At 53.7% G+C, this 21,822-nt stretch overlaps 1 protein-coding gene across 1 annotated transcript in view; it reads right to left on the bottom strand.

The window, feature by feature from the left end:
- Positions 1–21,822, bottom strand: part of SDAD1 (SDA1 domain containing 1) — a 164,294-nt gene that overhangs the window by 126,957 nt on the left and 15,515 nt on the right. Inside the window, exon 4 of the mRNA XM_075337456.1 lies at positions 21,673–21,783. Coding sequence (XP_075193571.1) covers positions 21,673–21,783 — 111 coding nt within the window. The remainder of the gene's footprint in view (positions 1–21,672; positions 21,784–21,822) is intronic.

The raw sequence follows: 21,822 nt of genomic DNA, 5'->3' as shown, positions 1-21,822 counted from the left end.
GAAGGGAGCCTTGGATGACAGAGCTGCCAGCTCAGACACTCGCCGAAGCGATGTGATCGCAACAAGAAACGCCACTTTCTGTGACAGCCGAGAAAAGGAAACTTCCTTCAGAGGCTCGAAGGGCGGCTTCTGGAGAGCAACTAGTACCCTGTTCAGATCCCATGGATCTAACGGCCGCTTGTACGGGGGCACAATATGACAGACCCCCTGCAGGAACGTGCGCACCTTAGAAAGACGTGCTAGACGCTTCTGAAAAAACACGGATAGTGCCGAAACTTGCCCTTTAAGGGAGCTGAGCGACAAGCCCTTTTCTAACCCCGATTGCAGGAAGGAAAGAAACTTGGGCAATGCAAATGGCCAGGGAGACACTCCCTGAGCAGAGCACCAGGATAAGAAAATCTTCCACGTTCTGTGGTAGATCTTAGCCGAATTCGACTTTCTAGCTTGTCTCATTGTGGCAACGACTCCTTGAGATAATCCTGCAGATGCTAGGATCCAGGACTCAATGGCCACACAGTCAGGTTCAGGGCCGCAGAATTCTGATGGAAAAACGGCCCTTGGGACAGTAAGTCTGGTCGGTCTGGCAGTGACCACGGTCGACCGATCGTGAGATGCCACAGATCCGGATACCACTACCTCCTCGGCCAGTCTGGAGCGACGAGTTTTCTACGCCTGGGATGTGAACCGCGGATATGGTGGATGCTCTGTCCTCCACCCACATTAGAATGCGCCGGACTTCTTGGAAGGCTTGCCGACTGCGCGTCCCTCCTTGGTGGTTTATGTATGCCACCGCTGTGGAGTTGTCCGATTGGATTCGGATCTGCTTTCCTTCCAGCCACTGTTGGAAGGCCAGTAGAGCAAGATACACTGCTCTGATCTCCAGAACATTGATCTGAAGGGTGGACTCTTGCGGAGTCCACGTCCCCTGAGCCCTGTGGTGGAGAAATACTGCTCCCCACCCTGACAGACTCGCATCTGTCGTGACTACTGCCCAGGATGGGGGCAGGAAGGATCTTCCCTGAGACAATGAGGTGGGAAGGAGCCACCATTGTAGGGAGTCCTTGGCCGTCTGGGAAAGCGAGACTTTCCTGTCCAGGGACGTTGACTTCCCGTCCCATTGGCGGAGAATGTCCCTGTCACAAACCACCGAGGGGGTCACTCAGAAATCCCCCGCGCTGGCTCCCAGTACGTCACAATCGGGGGGTAACAAGTGGGGGGTCACCCCTCCTTTATACCTCCCGACCGACAGACAGAGCACGTGACGCGCTCTCTAGCGCCCCTCTTATAGTCAGGCCAATTATGGAATTGCCCGACAATAAGCAAGGAGGCCGCTATACTACTTATGCCGATTATTGAAGGGTCCCCGGTGAGAGTAGGGTATATATTCCCCCGACCTCCGCGGGCGGAATATATAATATCTTCCCGAATCTCACTGGCCTCCCCACAATAATCCTTGGCACAACTCGCTGCCACCAACCGCTTCACGGTAACTATTAGCCGAACACACAGACGTGGGATTCAAGATCGAGATAACAGAACAGCCCAGGATTAATTATATAATTTAATCGCCTAAAGCACACTAGAAACTACAATATATACAATAGGGAATCTACAGAATATACAGTTATGTCAGAGTACAGTTACAGTCAAAGCATGGGTTACAAACAGGCATACACAGTTCCAGCAGTTACCTTGTTGCGTCTGGCCACAGGGGGGCGCTGTAGACCAGGTTTCCAGGAACTCCCACAGATGTTTCCTGCACGTGCCCCCAGCGAGAAGAACCTTGGAAAATGGCCGAAGCAGGGTTATCAACCTGGGCAGATCCAGGTCCCCTCCTACCTTAGTGACCTCACGGGGAAGCACTGCCACTCCCCCTGCATGGATCAGAATTATCCAGAAAAGGGGATTTTGGCCATAACTTTGCCTGGGAGCGTCGTAGACGGACGCCAATGCTCTCATTGTGACAGTTATGAATTTAGCTGCAGAACGAGGGGACTCATGACCTGTCTACGAGTTCCCATATGGCTGATATCACGTTTGGTGTGTTTCCCAATGTCCTACTTCCATAAAAAGGGTGTGCCAGCATCGTCCACATGCGGAGACACCATTGTTATGGTTGCCATATTTATCGGAGATATGGCTTGCGAGATATGAACCATTTTTTACTGGAGTCGTTCTGTCTGGCTACTTCCAAGCCTTGCTAATGAGATACAACTCTTGTTACAGGGTGACGGCAGGGAGTCATCCTGGATCCATTGTCCTCACATCATCTCATCTCCATATCAGAGGAGATGGCCATGAGTTGTGTAAGTGGAATGTGACACCTTCCAGATGCTGTACATTTGGAACAAGAAGGGAGGGGGGCACTGCCAGGGAGTGATGAGAGCAATTATGACTTCTCGTCATAATTCCTCTTCATATCCCAGGCTTTACCTCACACCTCCCCCCTTTTGAGGGCGCTAGGGGGCAGCACCCTCCGGTGTTCCCCCGTGCGCCCGTCCGCGACCTCTCCTTGTCGGGACAGCCCGTCTGCGTTACCGTGGTCACGGCCCCTTTTGTGGCGAATGGTGAAGTCGTATTGCTGGAGCGCAAGGCTCCATCGCAACAATCGCCCATTCGTCCCAGAGACGGTGTGCAACCAGCTGAGGGGATTGTGGTCCGTCTCCACGATGAAGTGGCGCCCGTATAGATAGGGTTGCAGGCGCTGCAGGGCCCACACTATGGCCAGGCACTCCTTCTCCATTGTAGAATAGGCCACTTCCCTTGGTAACAGCTTCCTGCTCAGGTACAAGACTGGGTGCTCTTGGCTCGCAGAGTCCACCTGGCTGAGCACCGCACCGAGGCCGAAGTCACTGGCGTCGGTCTGTACTACAAACGGCCGCGTGAAGTCGGCTGCCTGTAGCACGGGCGGGCTGGACAGGGCGTCCTTTAGGGCCCGGAAGGCTGTCTCGCAGTCCACTGTCCAATCGACTGCAGAGGGCAGCTTCTTCTTGGTGAGGTCCGTCAAGGGCTTTGCTAGGCTACTATAGCATGGAACAAACCTCCTATAGTACCCAGCGGTCCCCAAGAAGGACATCACCTGCTTCTTGGTCCTGGGGGTGGGCCAGGATGCGATGGCCTCCACTTTCTCAGGCTCGGGCTTCAGCGTTCCCCCACCTACCCGGTGACCGAGGTACTGGACCTCGCTCATGGCCAGCTGACACTTTCCCGGCTTGATGGTCAAACCTGCCCGGTGGATCCGCCTGAGCACCTGTGCTAGATGCTCTAGGTGGTCCTCCCAGGTGGGACTGAAGACGGCAATGTCATCCAGGTACGCGGCCGCGTACCCTTCAAGTCCCTTGAGCAGGGTGTTGACCATCCGCTGGAAAGTGGCAGGGGCATTCCTCATCCCGAATGGCATCACCGTGGACTCGTACAGTCCAAATGGGGTAATAAAGGCAGAGCGTTCCCTGGCCTTGCGAGTCAGGGGGATCTGCCAATATTCCCGGCTCAGGTCCATGATGGTCAGGTACTGAGCCCCGGCCAACTGATCGAGCAGGTCATCGATGCGTGGCATTGGGTACGCATCGGCGACCGTGACAGCATTGAGCCCCCTGTAGTCCACGCAGAACCGAGTGGTTCGGTCCTTCTTAGGGACGAGGACTACAGGCGAGGCCCAAGCGCTGTTGGATGCCTGGATCACCCCCAGCTCCAGCATCTCGTCAATCTCCTGGCGCATGTGTTGCTGCACCTCCAGGGAGACCCGATATGCTGAACGCCGGATCGGGGGATGATCCCCAGTGTCCACGTGATGGACAGCCAAGTCAGTCCTTCCGGGCTGGTTGGTAAACAACCCCCGGAAGGGGTGTAGGGTGGCCCACAGCTGGGACCGTTGGTCCTCCAAGAGCTGGTGGCCAACCTCCACATCCTCAATGGATCCGCCTGCCCTAACCTGGGCTAGCATATCCAAGAGGGTTTCCGCTTCTCCCTCCTCGGGCAGGTTGCACACGGGGAGCGCACATGCCTCCCGCTCATGATGTGCCTTCATCATGTTCACATGGAAGGGCTTCCGCCTTCCACGGGCAGGGTCCAGGGTGACCAGGTACGTCACAGGGTTGAGCTGCTGGTACACGAGGTATGGGCCTTCCCAGGCTGCCTGAAGCTTGTCCTGTGGTACGGGGACCAGTACCCACACCTCTTGACCCACTTGGTAGGTCCTCTCACAAGCGTTCTGGTCGTACCAACGCTTCTGATCGGCCTGGGCTTGAGCCATATTGTCGTGTACCAGTTGCGTCAAGGCCTGCATTTTGTCCCGGAAGCGCATGACATACTCGATAACCGACACTCCAGGGGTGGCCAAATCCCCTTCCCAAGCCTCTTTCACCAGAGCCAGGGGGCCCCGCACACGTCGCCCGTACAGGAGCTCAAACGGTGAGAATCCTGTTGAGGCCTGTGGAACCTCCCGGTAAGCAAATAACAGGTGTGGGAGATACCGCTCCCAGTCACGCCCATGGGAGTCGACCAACATCTTAAGCATCTGCTTTAAGGTGCCATTGAACCGCTCGCACAGGCCATTAGTCTGTGGATGGTACGGGCTGGCCACCAGATGTCGCACCTGGACTTGCTTACAGAGGGTCTCCATCAGCTGGGACATGAATTGTGTCCCCCGGTCGGTGAGCATTTCCTGGGGAAAACCCACTCGGGAGAAAATCTCCAGCAATGCGGTGGCCACCTTGTCAGCCCGAATGGACGACAAGGCCACTGCTTCTGGGTACCGGGTGGCATAGTCCACTACCGTCAGTATGAAGCGTTTCCCGGAGCTGCTGGGGATGGCCAGCGGGCCGACCAGATCCACAGCCACCCTCCTGAAAGGCTCATCGATGATTGGCAGAGATACCAGTGGGGCTTTGGGGTGTGGCCCCGCCGTCCCCACTCTCTGACAGGTTTCACACGAACGGCAGTAGGCAGCCACATCGGCCCCCATTTTTGGCCAGTAGAAATGCTGGTTTAACCTGGCCTTGGTCTTAGCGATCCCTAGGTGTCCGGCCATCGGAATCTCATGTGCGATCCGCAACAACTCCGTCCGGAACGGATAGGGTACCACCAACTGTCGGTCCCTGGGCCACGCCTCCGGTGAACCCTGATGGACCGTGGCCCGGTACAGCCGTCCTTGGTCCCAGACCACTCGCTCCGGGTCCGAGTCCGAGGGAGGCTGTGCCGCCTGCTCCTTTAGAGCTTTCAGGCTGTCGTCAGCTTCTAACGCTGCCTGAAACCCCTGACCAGATGTGGCCAGAATCGACGAGACTGTCACATCTTCGGTCAGTACCCCGGGACCTGTGTCCTGGCCTCCACCTGACTCGGCTGCCACTTGGTCAGAAGGGGAAGAGCTATCGGACCTCCGGGAGGCCCCTTGGCTTCCAGCACTCCCACTGCGGGTGACAGCGGCCACAGCCGCTGCGACCGTGGGTCGTGCCTGCTCCTCCTCCGTTCCTGACCAAGTCGCCGGTTCAGGCAGACCTACCTGGCTTCCTGACACCCCGGTTGTGGGGGAACCCTGCACCGAGATCTTACCTGGGAGCACTTCCGCTCCTGGACCGGCCCCAATCTCACCTGCCTGTTCCCCCTCTGCAGCAACAGAACCCCGCTGTGAAATCTCTGGGGACCCCACATTTGCTGTGGTAGCCCCCACCCCACACACTGGTCCTCCCCCTGCAGCACCCTGCTCTCTGCTTATCCCTGCAGAGGGCAACAGATCCCAGCTCACAGGCTGGTTACTTGTAGAGGCATTGTCACACCTGTCTCTGACCCCCTCCCCTCCTGTCACAGCTGCAGCTGCGTGTGTGTCTATGGTGTCTGTGCAAGCAGAAATATCGGAGTTCACTCCCTCCTCCCTTACATCATTCATAGATAACACATTAACATTGTCAGGAGTCATGTCAGTACTGGCTGAAGGTTCAGCCTTTGGGGCGGGGCCAAACTGGGAGGTTATTTGCCCCAAATCTGTCCCAAGTAGCACGTTTGCAGGGATCCGATCAGTTACCCCCACCTCCCTCACCCCTCGCCCTGCGCCCCAGTCCACATAAATGTCAGCAACAGGCAGCGCCGGGTCAATGCCTCCAATCCCGGAGACAGCGAGGGTTTTTCCAGGGATCAAGTCTTGGGGGGACACCATCTCAGGCCGCACCAGAGTCACCTCCGAGGCGCTGTCTCGCAGTCCTATGGTCACAGACTGGCCGACGGTGACAGGTTGGAAGCTGTCCAGGGACCTACCACCACCCCCACCCACACAATACACCTTGGGCGGCCCTTGGGACGGGGACGGAGCCGGGGCCTTGGGACGCTGAGGGCACATGGCCTTGAAGTGTCCAGGTAGGTTGCACTGGTGGCACCGTCTTGGCTCTGCCACGGGCCTGGAGAGGGGAGTTGAGGGGGACACCCCCTGCAGTCTAGGGGCAGGTGGGGCAGTCGCAGAGTTCATCTTACCCCCTCTCCAGGTGCTGCTGGTGGCTGCTCTCCTGGCTTCAGGAGCCCGATTGTTGGTGTAGTCATCTGCCAGGGCAGCTGTAGCCGTGGACCCCTTTGGCTTCTGGTCTCGGATGAACTGGCGGAGATCCTCAGGGCAGTTCCACAAGAGTTGCTCCGTGATGAACAAGTCCAGGATCTCCGGTCCGGTGGAAAGCTGCAGGCCTTGGGTCCAGTGGTCGGCAGCTCGGGCAAGTGCCCGCCTGTGGTCAGCCCAGGAGTCCTTTGGTCCCTTCTGTAGGCTCCGGAACTTCTTGCGGTAGGACTCCGGGGTGAGGTTGTACTGTTGGATCAGGGCCCGCTTGATGGTGTCGTAGCCCTGATCTGCCTCAGCAGGCAAGTCCCCAAGGATATCCAGGGCCTTACCCCTTAAACGGGGGGTCAGGTATTTGGCCCACTGGTCCTTGTTCAGATGGTGCTGCAAGCAAGTCCGCTCAAAAGCAGTCAAGAAAGAGTCCAAGTCTCCATCCTTCTCCAGCACTGGGAAGTCCTCAACACGGACCTTTGGAAGTTTGGTGTCTTGAAGGTCACGTGTGGCTGATGAGGGCCGGAGCTGAGCTAGCTGCAGCTGGTAGTCACGCTCTGCCTGGCGCTCTTCACGCGCTGCCTGCCGCTCTGCCCTGCGCTCTGCCATGAGTATCTCGTAGGTATCCCGGTCTCCAGCCTGGAGAAGGGCCATAGCCATTTGAAGAAGGCTATCCGAGCCTCCCAGGCTCGGTGGAATGGCACGTGGTGATCTGCGGCCCGCTGCGGAGCCTGGTGCTTCACTGTCCATTGCAGAGCGGAGGGCTGGCATCTGGCTCGTTGAGGAACCTTGGGCGAGCTCCTCCTCATCTTGTCCAGCAGTGCCCGGTTGTGCAATGTCCTCGGCAGAACGGTTTTCTGGCGTCGAGCTCCTGGAGGGCTCGTGGACAACCTCCTCATCGTCTCTGGCCTGAGCATCGGCCATTCCTTTGGCTTTGCTCCTGGTGCTATCAGCCATTGTTGCAGACTTTGGTCACTGACACAGAACTGACACCTGATGCCTCCACACACCTTACAGTATCTGCACTCTGACACTCTAGTGTTGAGCTAGTCTGAAGACCCCAGCAGCCACAGCTGCTGCAGGCAGTCTTTAGTGTCTGGGAGTATGGGTCTCACACTCACACACACGATTATCTCGATCCCACCGCTATGCCACCAATATGTCACAAACCACCGAGGGGGTCACTCAGAAATCCCCCGCGCTGGCTCCCAGTACGTCACAATCGGGGGGTAACAAGTGGGGGGTCACCCCTCCTTTATACCTCCCGACCGACAGACAGAGCACGTGACGCGCTCTCTAGCGCCCCTCTTATAGTCAGGCCAATTATGGAATTGCCCGACAATAAGCAAGGAGGCCGCTATACTACTTATGCCGATTATTGAAGGGTCCCCGGTGAGAGTAGGGTATATATTCCCCCGACCTCCGCGGGCGGAATATATAATATCTTCCCGAATCTCACTGGCCTCCCCACAATAATCCTTGGCACAACTCGCTGCCACCAACCGCTTCACGGTAACTATTAGCCGAACACACAGACGTGGGATTCAAGATCGAGATAACAGAACAGCCCAGGATTAATTATATAATTTAATCGCCTAAAGCACACTAGAAACTACAATATATACAATAGGGAATCTACAGAATATACAGTTATGTCAGAGTACAGTTACAGTCAAAGCATGGGTTACAAACAGGCATACACAGTTCCAGCAGTTACCTTGTTGCGTCTGGCCACAGGGGGGCGCTGTAGACCAGGTTTCCAGGAACTCCCACAGATGTTTCCTGCACGTGCCCCCAGCGAGAAGAACCTTGGAAAATGGCCGAAGCAGGGTTATCAACCTGGGCAGATCCAGGTCCCCTCCTACCTTAGTGACCTCACGGGGAAGCACTGCCACTCCCCCTGCATGGATCAGAATTATCCAGAAAAGGGGATTTTGGCCATAACTTTGCCTGGGAGCGTCGTAGACGGACGCCAATGCTCTCATTGTGACAGTTATGAATTTAGCTGCAGAACGAGGGGACTCATGACCTGTCTACGAGTTCCCATATGGCTGATATCACGTTTGGTGTGTTTCCCAATGTCCTACTTCCATAAAAAGGGTGTGCCAGCATCGTCCACATGCGGAGACACCATTGTTATGGTTGCCATATTTATCGGAGATATGGCTTGCGAGATATGAACCATTTTTTACTGGAGTCGTTCTGTCTGGCTACTTCCAAGCCTTGCTAATGAGATACAACTCTTGTTACAGGGTGACGGCAGGGAGTCATCCTGGATCCATTGTCCTCACATCATCTCATCTCCATATCAGAGGAGATGGCCATGAGTTGTGTAAGTGGAATGTGACACCTTCCAGATGCTGTACATTTGGAACAAGAAGGGAGGGGGGCACTGCCAGGGAGTGATGAGAGCAATTATGACTTCTCGTCATAATTCCTCTTCATATCCCAGGCTTTACCTCACAGTCCCATTGAAGTGGGCGCAGATGAAACTGCGCAAAGGGAACTGCTTCCATGGCTGCCACCATCTTCCCTAGGAAATGCATGAGGCGCCGCAAGGGATGCAACTGGCCCTGCAGAAGAGAATGCACCCCTGTCTGTAGTGACCGCTGCTTGTTCAGCGGAAGCTTCACTATCGCTGCTAGAGTATGAAACTCCATGCCAAGATACGTTAGTGATTGAGTCGGTGATAGGATCGACTTTGGAAAGTTGATGATCCATCCGAAAGACTGTAGGGTCTCCAGCGTAGCATTCAGGCTGTGCTGACATGCCTCTTGAGAGGGAGCTTTGACCAATAAATCGTCTAGGTAAGGGATCACCGAGTGTCCCTGAGAGTGCAAGACTGCTACCACCGCCGCCATGACCTTGGTGAAGACCCGTGGGGCTGTTGCCAGACCAAATGGCAGAGCTACGAACTGAAAATGGTCGTCTCCTATCACAAAACGTAGAAAACGTTGATGTTCTGTAGCAATTGGCACGTGGAGATAAGCATCTTTGATGTCTATTGAGGCAAGGAAGTCTCCTCTGGACATTGAGGCAATGACAGAACGCAGGGTTTCCATCCGGAACTTCCTGGCGTGCACATGTTTGTTGAGCCGTTTTAGGTCCAGAACAGGACGGAACGAGCCGTCCTTTTTTGGAACCACAAAGAGATTGGAGTAAAACCCTTGCCCTTGTTCCTGAGGAGGGACTGGGATCACCACTCCTTCCGCTCTTAGGGAGCCCACCGCCTGCAGCAGAGCATCTGCTCGGTCTGGATGTGGGGAGGTTCTGAAGAACCGAGCTGGAGGACGAGAATTGAACTCGATTCTGTACCCGCGAGACAAAATGTCCGTCACCCACCGGTCTTTGACCTGTGACATCCAAATGCCGGAAAAGCGGGAGAGCCTGCCCCCGACCGGCGATGCGGAGGGAGGGGGCTGGAAGTCATGAGGTAGCCGCTTTGGAAGCGGTACCTCCATTTGCTTTCTTGGGGCGCGTGTGAGCCCGCCACGAATCTGAGTTTCTTTGCGTCCTCTGAGTCCCTTTGGACGAGGTAAATGGTGTCTTGCCCGAACCTCGAAAGGACTGAAACCTCTGCTGCCACTGGTTGTTCTGGGTTGTGGTAAAGAGGAGTCTTTACCCTTAGACTGCTTAATGATATCAGCCAATGGCTCGCCAAACAGTCTATCTCTAGATAAAGGCAAACTGGTTAAACATTTTTTGGAACCAGCATCTGCTTTCCAGTCCTTTAACCACAAGGCTCTGCGCAAAACTACCGAATTGGCGGACGCCATTGAGGTGCGACTGGTAGATTCTAGGACCGCATTGATAGCGTAAGACGCAAACGCCGACATCTGCGTGGTAAGGTGCGCCACTTGCGGCACTGCTGGATGTATGATAGCATCCACTTTTGCTAAGCCAGCTGAAATAGCCTGGAGTGCCCATACGGCTGCGAATGCCGGAGCAAACGACGCGCCGATAGCTTCATAGACAGATTTTAACCAAAGGTCCATCTGTCTGTCATTGGCATCTTTAAGTGAAGCGCCATCCTCCACTGCAACTATGGACCTAGCTGCGAGTTTGGAAATCGGGGGGTCTACCTTTGGACACTGTGTCCAGCGCTTGACCACCTCAGGGGGGAAAGGGAAACGCGTATCTTTAGATCGTTTAGAGAAACGCCTTTCTGGGTGAGCATCGTGCTTCTGGATTGATTCTCTGAAGTCAGCGTGATCCAACAAAGCACTCAATTTACGCTTGGGATAAAGGAAACGAAACTTCTCCTGCTCCGCAGCCGCCTCTTCTGCTGAAGGGGCTGGGGGAGAAATATCCAACAGCCTATTGATGGCTGAGATAAGGTCGTTTACCATGGCATCCCCATCAGGGGTATCCAGGTTGAGAGGGGTTCCAGGAATGGATTCCTGATCACTCTCATCAGACACATCACAGGGAGACTGATTGCGCTGAGACCCTGAGCAGTGTGATGACGTCGAGGGTCTTTCCCAGCGAGCTCGCTTAGGGTGGCTGGGGCTATCATCTGAGTCATAATCCTCGGCCTGTGAAGCCGGGGACCCCCCTGTGGGCTGGATTAATTCCAAGTGAGGGGGACCTGAGGACAGAGGCCTCGCCGTGCCCAAAGACTGAGCCCCATGCATAGATTGCAAGGTTTCAAGGATTTTTGCCATAGAGACAGACATATTATCAGCAAAAACTGCAAAGTCTGTCCCTGTCACCGGGGCAGGACTTACAGGCGTCTCAGCCTGGGTCACTCTCCCTCCTGACTCCGGCTGGCGAAGCAGCACCGGGTCGGAGCATTGCACACAATGGGGGTCATCGGAGCCTGCTGGTAGATTAGCCCCACATGCAGCACCCGCAGTATACACAGCCCTAGCCTTGGCAGCCTTGCGTTTTGAGGATGGCATGTTGTTGCTTCCACAGAGTGATCTGGGAGATGCAGCCAGAAGCGACCTCACAGTGCAAGAAATACAATATCTCTATATCCTACACAGTACACCGATACACCGTGAGGCACTAGAGGGACCAGCACAGAAAAATCGCTTACCGCCCGCTTAAAAAGCGGGTGTGTGGTCGCCAGATAGCCCCTAGTCCAGGTCTCCCAGAGCCTTGCGTCCTTCCTCCAGCCAGACTGCATGTAATGGCTGCCGGCGTCCTGAGAGAGAAGGGGGGCGGGCCCTGGGCGTTCCTGGCTAAGAGCGGGAAGCCTGCTTCCCTCTGTGCCTAGTGTGAGGGCTGGAGCATGTAAATCAGGCTCCAGCCCTCGTCGCTGCTAGCGAACAGCGTCTCTCCCCTACCCTGAATGACAGGGTGGGGGCGGGAACGAATCGGAGATGCCGGTGTCCTAGGCCCAAAAAGCCGGGGACTCAATTTATAACCGCCGCCGCCGTAAAAGCGCGGACGGCGGATCCCCGGCGCACCACAAGTCACAGCAGCGCCGCCCGGTCCAGAGGGGGTCGGCGCTGCGTTCCCATACACAAACAATCCCCCAGTAATCTGTAGGGACACTAACTCCAACGTTGCGGTCCCCGGCGCACTACAACACCCAGCCAGCCCGGAGTGTGTCTGTGCCTGCCGGGGACACAGAGTACCTGTATGATGCAGGGCCTGTCCCTGATCGTACTCCTGCTCCGTCTCCATCAGGTTCTAATGGGTCTGTGGATGGAGCCCGGCGTCAGAGCTGAGAGGCCGGCAGGATCCCACTTCCACAGAGCCCTACCAGGGGATGTGGAAGGAAAACAGCATGTCAGGCTCCAGCCCTGTACCAGCAATAGGTACCTCAACCTTACAACACCATCCAGGGGTGAGAAGGGAGCATGCTGGGGACACTATATGTGTCCTCTTTTCTTCCATCCGAAATAGTCAGCAGCTACTGCTGACTAAAATCTGTGGAGCTATGCATGGAATGTCTGACCTCCTTCGCACACAAAGCTAAAACTGGAGAACCCGTGATACCACGGGGGGGGTATAGCCAGAGGGGGAGGGGCCTTGCACTTTTAATGTAGTGCTTTGTGTGGCCTCCAGAGGGCAGTAGCTATACCCCAATCGTCTGGGTCTCAATCGTCTGGGTCTCCCAATAGAGCGCTGAAGAAAATGAAATAATAATGAGATGGCCCCTCCTCACCTGACCTAACCCTATTGAGAACCTGTGGGCCATGCTTAAATAACAGATTTAGGGTATGTCCGCACGCTGCGTTCTTGATTTGATTATTAAAAAAAAAAAAAGAAAGCACCCTCTTGACAACTGTAAACACAGCATTTGACAAAAAAAAAGGGAATTTTGTTTACTTACCGTAAATTCCTTTTCTTCTAGCTCCTATTGGGAGACCCAGACAATTGGGTGTATAGCTTCTGCCTCTGGAGGCCACACAAAGTATTACACTTTAAAAACAGTGTAACCCCTTCCCTCTGCCTATACACCCTCCCGTGGACCACAGGCTCCTCAGTTTTGGTGCAAAAGCAGGAAGGAGAAAACTTATAAATTGGTCTAGGGTAAATTCAATCCGAAGGATGTTCGGAGAACTGAAGACCATGAACCAAAAGAACAAATCAACATCAACAACATGTGTACACAAAAGAACAACCAGCCCGAAAAGCACAGGGGTGGGTGCTGGGTCTCCCAATAGGAGCTAAAAGAAAAGGAATTTACGGTAAGTAAACAAAATTCCCTTTTTCTTTGTCGCTCCATTGGGAGACCCAGACAATTGGGACGTCCAAGAGCAGTCCCTGGGTGGGTAAAACAATACCTCAATAAAAAGAGCCGAAAACGGCCCCCTCTTACCGGTGGGCAACCGCCGCCTGGAGGACTCGCCTACCTAGACCGGCGTCTGCCGAAGCATAGGTATGCACTTGATAGTGCTTCGTGAAAGTGTGCAGACTAGACCACGTAGCTGCCTGACACACCTGCTGAGCCGTCGCCCGGTGCCGCAATGCCCAGGACGCAAGTACGGCTCTGGTAGAATGGGCTTTCAACCCTGAAGGGAGCGGAAGCCCAGAAGTACGGTAGGCCTCGAGAATCGGTTCCTTGATCCACCGAGCCAACGTTGACTTGGAGGCCTGAGAGCCCTTACGCTGGCCAGCGACAAGGACAAAGAGCGCGTCTGAACGGCGCAGGGGCGCCGTGCGAGACACATAGAACCGGAGTGCTCTCACTAGATCCAAAGAGTGCAAATCCTTTTCACACTGGTGAATTGGATTAGGGCAAAAAGGAAGGCAAGGAGATATCCTGATTTAGATGAAAAGGGGATACCACCTTAGGGAGAAATTCCGGGACAGGAAGCAGAACCACCTTATCCTGGTGGAAAACCAGGAAGGGAGCTTTGCATGACAGCGCTGCAAGCTCAGACACTCTCCGAAGTGATGTGACTGCCACCAGGAAGGCCACCTTCTGAGAAAGACGGGAGAGAGAGACATCCCGCAGCGGCTCAAAAGGCGGATTTTGAAGAGCCGTCAGGACCCTGTTAAGATCCCAAGGTTCCAACGGACGTTTGTAAGGTGGGACCATGTGGCAAACCCCCTGCAGGAACGTGCGGACCTGCGGAAGCCTGGCTTTACGCTTTTGAAAAAACACGGAGAGCGCCGACACTTGGCCCTTGAGAGAGCCGAGGGACAAACCCTTGTCCATTCCAGATTATAGGAATGAAAGGAATGTGGGTAAGGCAAACGGCCATGGAGGAAAACAGTTATCAGAGCACCAGGATAAGAAGATTTGCCAAGACCTGTAATAGATCTTGGCGGACGTTGGCTTCCTGGCTTGTCTCATGGTGGCAATGACATCCTGAGATAACCCTGAAGACGCTAGGAGCCAGGGCTCAATGGCCACACAGTCAGGTTGAGGGCCACAGAATTCAGATGGAAAAACGGGCCTTGTGACAGCAAGTCTGGGCGGTCTGAAAGTGCCCACGGTTGACCCACCGTGAGATGCCACAGATCCGGATACCACGACCGCCTCGACCAGTCTGGAGCGACAAGAATGGCGCGACGGCAGTCGGACCGGATCTTGCGTAGTACCCTGGGTAGCATCGCCAGAGGGGGAAACACATATGGCAGTCGAAACTGCGACCAATCCTGGACCAAAGCGTCCGCTGCCAGAGCTCTGTGATCCTGAGACCGTGCCATGAAGGCCGGGACCTTGTTGTTGTGTCGTGACGCCATGAGATCGACGTCCGGCGTTCCCCAGCGGCGACAGATCTCTCGAAACACGTCTGGGTGAAGAGACCATTCCCCCGCGTCCATGCCCTGACGACTGAGAAAATCTGCTTCCCAGTTTTCTACGCCCGGGATGTGAACTGCGGAGATGGTGGAGCCTGTGGCTTCCACCCACTGCAGAATCCGCCGGACTTTCTGGAAGGCTTGACGACTGCGAGTGCCGCCTTGGTGGTTGATGTAGGCGACGGCAGTGGCGTTGTCCGACTGGATTCGGATCTGCCTGCCCTCCAGCCACCGATGGAAAGCCAATAGGGCTAGATATACTGCCCTTATCTCCAGAATATTGATCTGAAGGGACAATTCTATTGGAGTCCAGGTTCCTTGAGCCCTGTGGTGGAGAAAAACCGCTCCCCAACCTGACAGGCTCGCGTCCGTGGTGACCACGGCCCAGGTTGGGGGTAGGAAGGATTTTCCCCGAGACAGAGATGTGGGTAGGAGCCACCACTGAAGTGATGTTTTGGTTGCAAGGGAAAGAGAGATGTTCTTGTCGAGGGAAGCCGAGCTCTTGTCCTATTTGCGAAGAATGTCCCATTGGAGTGGCCGTAGATGGAATTGCGCGAACGGCACTGCCTCCATAGCTGCAACCATCTTCCCCAGGAAGTGCATGAGGCGCCTTAAGGGGTGTGACTGACTCCGAAGAAGTGACTGCACCCCCGCCTGCAGAGAAAGCTGTTTGTCCCGCGGTAGCTTGACTAACGCTGGCTGGGTATGAAACTCCATCCCGAGGTAAGTCAGTGATTGGGTCGGCGTCAACTTGGATTTCGGGAAATTGATGATCCACCCGAACTGCTGGAGAGTCGCCAGAGTGACGGTAAGACTTCGTTGACACGCCACCCGAGAAGGGGCCCTGACTAGGAGATCGTCCAAGTAGGGGGATCACCGAGTGGCCCTGAGAGTGCAGGACCGCCACGACGGATGCCATGACTTTGGTGAAAACCCGTGGGGCTGTCGCCAGGCCGAAGGGCAATGCGACGAACTGGAGATGTTCGTCCCCGATGGCGAAACGCAGGAAACGTTGATGTTCGGGTGCGATCGGCACATGGAGATAAGCATCCTTGATGTCGATCGATGCTAGTAAGTCTCCTTGTGACATCGAGGTGATGACCGAGCGGAGAGATTCCATCCGAAACCGTCTGGTTCTCACATGTCTGTTGAGCAGCTTGAGGTCCAGAACGGGACGGAATGACCCGTCCTTTTTTTGGCACCACGAACAAGTTGGAGTAAAATCCGCGACCACGTTCCTGAAGGGGAACGGGAATCACAACTCCTTCCATCTTTAGAGCGTCCACTGCCTGAAAAAGTGCGTCGGCCTGTGCGGGGAGGTTCTGAAGAAACGAGCCGTAGGTCGAGAGCTGAACTCTATCCTGTAACCATGAGACAGAATGTCTCTCACCCATCGGTCTTGAACGTGTGGCCACCAGGCGTCGCCAAAGCGGGAGAGCCTGCCACCGACCGAGGATGTGGCTAGATGAGGCCGAGAGTCATGAGGAGGCCGTCTTGGAGGATGTGCCTCCTGCGGCCTTTTGGGGGCCTGACTTGGACCGCCACGCATAGGAGTTCCTCTGGCCTTTCTCCGGCCGGTTGGACGAAGAGGATTGGGGCTTGGCGGAGGGACGAAAGGACCGAAACCTCGATTGGATTTTTCTCTGCTGAGGTCTCTTAGGTTTGGACTGGGGTAAGGAGGAGTTCTTTCCCGAGGATTCCTTAATAATCTCATCCAACCGTTCGCCAAACAAACGATCGCCAGAAAAAGGCAAACCAGTTAAGAACCTTTTGGAAGCAGAGTCTGCTTTCCATTCGCGCAGCCACATGGCCCTGCGGACTGCCACGGAGTTAGCGGATGCTACAGCCGTACGGCTAGCGGAGTCCAGGACGGCGTTCATGGCGTAGGACGAAAATGCTGATGCCTGAGAGGTCAAGGAAGAAACATGCGGAGCAGAATTCCGCGTGACAGCATTAATCTCAGTCAGACATGCCGAGATTGCTTGGAGAGCCCACACGGCCGCAAAGGTCGGGGCGAAAGACGCGCCCGTGGCCTTATAAATAGACTTCACCAAGAGCTCTGTCTGTCAGTGGCATCCTTCAGGGATGAGCCATCGGCAACAGACACAACGGACCTAGCAGCCAATCTAGAGACTGGAGGATCCACCTTGGGAGAGTGTGCCCAGCCCTTAACGACTTCAGGTGGAAAGGGATAACGCGTGTCAGTGTGCAGTTTAGCAAAGCGCTTGTCCGGGACCGCTCTGGGCTTCTGGACAGCGTCTCTGAAGTTAGAGTGATCAAAAAACGTATTGCGCGTATGTTTGGGGAATCGAAATTGGTGTTTCTCCTGCTGAGAAGCCGACTCCTCTGCAGGAGGAGGTGGTGGTGAGAGATCCAACACCTGGTTGATGGACGAGATAAGATCATTTACTAAGGCGTCCCCCTCAGGGGTATCAAGGTTAAGGGCGAAGTCAGGGTCAGAGCCCTGAGCTCCCACGTCCGCCTCGTCTTCCTGAGAGTCCTCAAACTGGGATCCAGAGCAGCGTGAGGAGGCCGGGGAAGAGTCCCAGCGAGGCCGCTTAGACGGTCTGGGGCTGCGATCTGGGCAGGAGTCCTCCGCCTGGGACCTAGGGGCTAACCTGGGAGCGCGCTGCGGCGCGGACCGAGAAGGGCCTGGAGGAGACAAACTAACAGGGGCCGGGGCCTGTGAAGGGCCCGGTCTGGACTGCAATGACTCAAGGAGCTTAGATGACCATTTGTCCATAGACTGTGCAATGGATTGAGAAAACTGAGGGTAGGTGGATCCCGCAGGCAACATAGCCCCACAAGAGGTACAGGCCGCGAAAAAAAATCTGTGCCTTAGTAGCTTTGCTCCTTGTGGACGACATGCTGTTGTCTCTTAGGAGAGTGACCACTGAGGGTATATGGGAAAAGGGTATACAGCCTTTCCGAACAGATTATATATATATATATATATATATATATATATATATATATATATATATATATATATATATATATATATATATATATATATATATATATATATCCCGGCACCCTAGGGGGACCAGCACCGGGTGACCGGTGTGGCTTACCAACCGCTAATGAGTGGAGTGTGTCCTCCAGATTCCCTGTCGTGGATCCCCCGGAGCTGCAGAGCTTTGCCGCTAAGTAGCATCCACCGGCAGAATGCTAAAAATGGCCGCCGGAGCTCTCAGGGGGGGAGTGGAGCCGAGGGCGGCGCTAGCAAAGAGCGGGAATCTGGAGTCCCCAAAGTGGTCAATGAGGGGGGAGGGAGACATGCAAGATGCTCCAGCCCTCAAAGCCGACGTCATGTCGGTAATCCCGCCCTTACCCCTGACAGGCAGGCTCGGGGGCGGGATTTTTCGGACTAGGCCGCAGCGAAGCCGGGGACTAAATTTAAGGCCGCGCCCGACAAGCAGGCCCGGTCGGCGCGGAAGTCCGCCGAAAAGACAACGGACGGAACTACCGCGGCTTCCGGGGAGAAAGTGCGACCCTCCCTGTACAGTCCCCACATGGGGACACAGAGTACCTTCAAGTTGCAGGGCCCGGTCCCTGGGGGTGAAGAAGCTCCGGTCCGGCAGGTTCCACCAGGGGCTGCGGATGGAGCACGGTCCCAGCACATGGATGACTTCTTAGGATCCCACTTCTCCCAGAGCCGCATAAGGGATGGTGAAGAAGACGGCATGTAGCTCCAGCCTCCGTACCCGCAATGGGTACCTCAACCTTAACAACACCGCCGACATAGTGGGGTGAGAAGGGAACATGCCGGGGACCCCATCGGGGTCCTCTTTTCTTCCATCCGACATGACTATGTATGAGAATGCATGAGTGGATGTGTGCCTCCTTCCACACAAAGCATAAAACTGAGGAGCCCGTGGTCCACGGGAGGGTGTATAGGCAGAGGGGAGGGGTTACACTTTTTTAAAAGTGTAATACTTTGTGTGGCCTCCAGAGGCAGAAGCTATACACCCAATTGTCTGGGTCTCCCAATGGAGCGACAAAGAAAAGACAGTAAAAACGATGCTCTGCTACATCCCTGTCGTGTTTCAGTAGCACCGTAGAGCATGACTGCCCGCTGACAGAGCTGCACGATAAGAATGAACTCGGGTGAACCTCTGTCGTCAGTGCCGTGACACAGGCAGTAGTGCGGGGCCCGCAGCTGTGACTTCAGAGGTTCACCCAAGTTCATTCTCCTCGCACGGCTCTGTGTCACGGCCTATTTGCAGTCACAGGTGAAGGACTCCAGCTGTGACGGAAGCTCACCTGAGTGACGACACCGCTAATCACGCAGCTCACTTCAGTCACTTGGGTGATTTGCTGTCACAGGTGGAGGACTCCAGCTGTGGCAGCAGCTAACCTGAGTGACGTTACCGCTGATAGCGCGACTCACTTCACTTGCTGTGTGGAGCTCACAGCGACCAGTTTTGTTCTATGGCACTCGCTGTGAGTGTCAGATGTAGCAGTCCTGGAGCTGTTTGAGGGGTTATTAAAATGGTTACAGAGGGTGTTTTTTTGTCTTATTTCAAATAAAGGATTTTTCTGTGTTCGTGTTTATTTACTTTTACTTACAGATTAGTGAGGAGGGGTGTCTCATAGGTGCTTGCCATCACTAAAGTAGGACTTAGTGGCCTCTGTGGGCTACCATTAACTCCTTATTACCTCGATTGCCACAGCACTAGGGCAATCGGGATGAGCAGGGTAAAGTCCCGGACTGTTGCATCTAATAGATGCGGCAATTCCGGCGGCTGCTGGCTGATATGTTTAGGCTGGGGGGGCTCCAAATAACGTGGGTCTCCCCAGTCTGAAAATACCAGCCCCCAGCCGTGAGGCTTTATCTTAGATAAGTATCAAAATTAGAAGGGGGAAAATCGCACGCCATTTTTTTTTTATTTATTGTACGATATAGACCCGCCTACCGGCGGCTGTAATTGGTAATGGTTGTAATTAGCTGTAATTGCCGTTTGACAGCTCTCACTCAGCGTGGGGGGGCGTGTCTGACTACAACCAATCATAGGAGCTGGTGGGCGGGGAAGCAGTGCATATGGGATGAGCCTAATGTGAGGGTGAAGTGAATATGAGATGAGCCTAATGAGCGGCCGTCACTTTCAGAAGCAGGATAGGCCGCGGAAGCAGTGTGACAGCCACGCCGGTGATTGGGGAGTATGAAGCGGAGAGAGACAGAGAGCAAGTGAGTGCAAGAGGATGGAGAAACGTTGGTGACCTGCATTTTGTTGACGAAAATGCATCCAAAAGGCAACCAAAAGGCTTTAGTTGAGTTTTGACACACCTCATTCATTTCAATGGGTTGATAATGTTCACAAAACGCAATGAAGTAGTGACATGCTGCTTTTTTTTTAGGCAACGATTTTGACAAATATTTGCTGCGGGGAAAAAGAAAAAAAAAGCAACGTGCGCATGGAATTTATGATTTCTCATAGACTTTGCTGGGGAAGCAAAACGCATACAGTCTGTCAATGACACGGTGCAGTTTAAAATGCAAGAACAAAACGCAACGTGCGCACATGGCCTTACAGTCAAGGAAAACAGTCACCTCTCTGAACAGTGTCTGGGAGGTTGTGGGTGGTGCTGCCCAAAAAGTTGATCATCAACAGATTAGAAAACAGAGTCCACGGATGGAAGGATTATGACTGTTATAGAAAAGAAGGGCAGCTATATCGGTCACTGATAGTTTGTTTGAAATGTCAGAAATGTAGTTTGTACATTTTGAGATGTTTGAATATCATTCTCACTTTAGCAGAATAAAATAAAATAACCACAATGGGAAAAATTATGTTCATCACTTAGGCCCTGTGCCCACGGGAAAAAAAAGCTGTGGATTTTCTAGATTTTCCAGCTAAATCCGCAGGTTTGCGCAAGTACAGACACTCCCCATGTTATCCTATGGGATTTGTGGAGTGCTGTTTCAATGCTGCGGATTTTCCAGAGCCACGAAGAACTGCATGTCAATTATTCCTGCAGATTTCCTGCCTTTCTACTATGGAGATACAGGGGGTGGGGGGATCCGCAGGAATAACGCTCGAATTCCGCACGTTTTCTGCAACCATTCCGCATGAAATCGGCAGCAATGGATAGCTGCGGATTTCGAGCAGCTGCTGCGTAAATCTGCGGAAATACCTGCAGAAAATTCCGCAGGTATTATCTCCCGTGGGGACAGGGCCTTAGTTACATAATTCTGTATGCACAGATTCTAAGAGAGACAATTTCACTTTTCCCATCTCAAATATTCAAGTTTATTAACCTTTCTAATTGACCAACTTCACTGTAAAAAAAAACAAAACTAAAAACAACAATTGTCTAATAACTGTGCGCACAGTGTATTGTGGTAATATTAAAGGAGTTGTCCTAGTAGTGGACAACCCCTTTAATTGATTTTACATATTTCCCCCAGGTAAAATAATAAAGCCTATATATTATACTCACCCCCATACCGGTCTTGTTCCAGCGGTGTTCAGGCTCGCAGAGCCGGGGCTCACGTGGAGTTGTGACATGACCCGTGTCCTATCAGCGCCCGCTTCCTTCTCCCCGCCTTTGGATCAAACTACTTAATCAACAAGTAGAGAGCACTAAAGCTACACTCACTACCTGTCGATTGCTCGTTTGGTCCAAAGGCGGGAAGAAGGAAACTGGTGCTGATTGGACACGGGGCTCACGTGATGTCACAACCTTGACCAGCGCCGGTACGGAGGGGCGAGTATAGGCTTTATTATTTCACCTGGGGAAAACAAAAAATCAGAAGGGGCTCTCCTAGTAGTGGAGAACTCCTTTAACTTCTACCTCCACACTGGAGCACACTCCAGAAACCACAGTTCTCTACTTTTGAGGTTTTACCTCTTTACGGGCATTTTGAGTCTATATTTAAAGTACCACTTTAAACAAATGAAATCATTAGTGCTTAAGATTTCATAAAATCTCATTACCCTTCTTAGAAGTTTATCTTGACATCTTAAAAGTTCAAAGAAGAGTTCAAGAAGAACAGACGGGCTTATTAAGTCCTTGTTTCTTAGCATGACTAGAGCTTTGCATAAAGTCTGGAAGACAAGAAATGAGAAACATACACATACTGAGAT

This window comes from Anomaloglossus baeobatrachus, chromosome 1 (assembly GCF_048569485.1).
Source record: "Anomaloglossus baeobatrachus isolate aAnoBae1 chromosome 1, aAnoBae1.hap1, whole genome shotgun sequence".
Classification (NCBI taxonomy): Eukaryota; Metazoa; Chordata; class Amphibia; order Anura; family Aromobatidae; genus Anomaloglossus; species Anomaloglossus baeobatrachus.
This window is presented reverse-complemented; position numbering and strand designations above follow the sequence as displayed.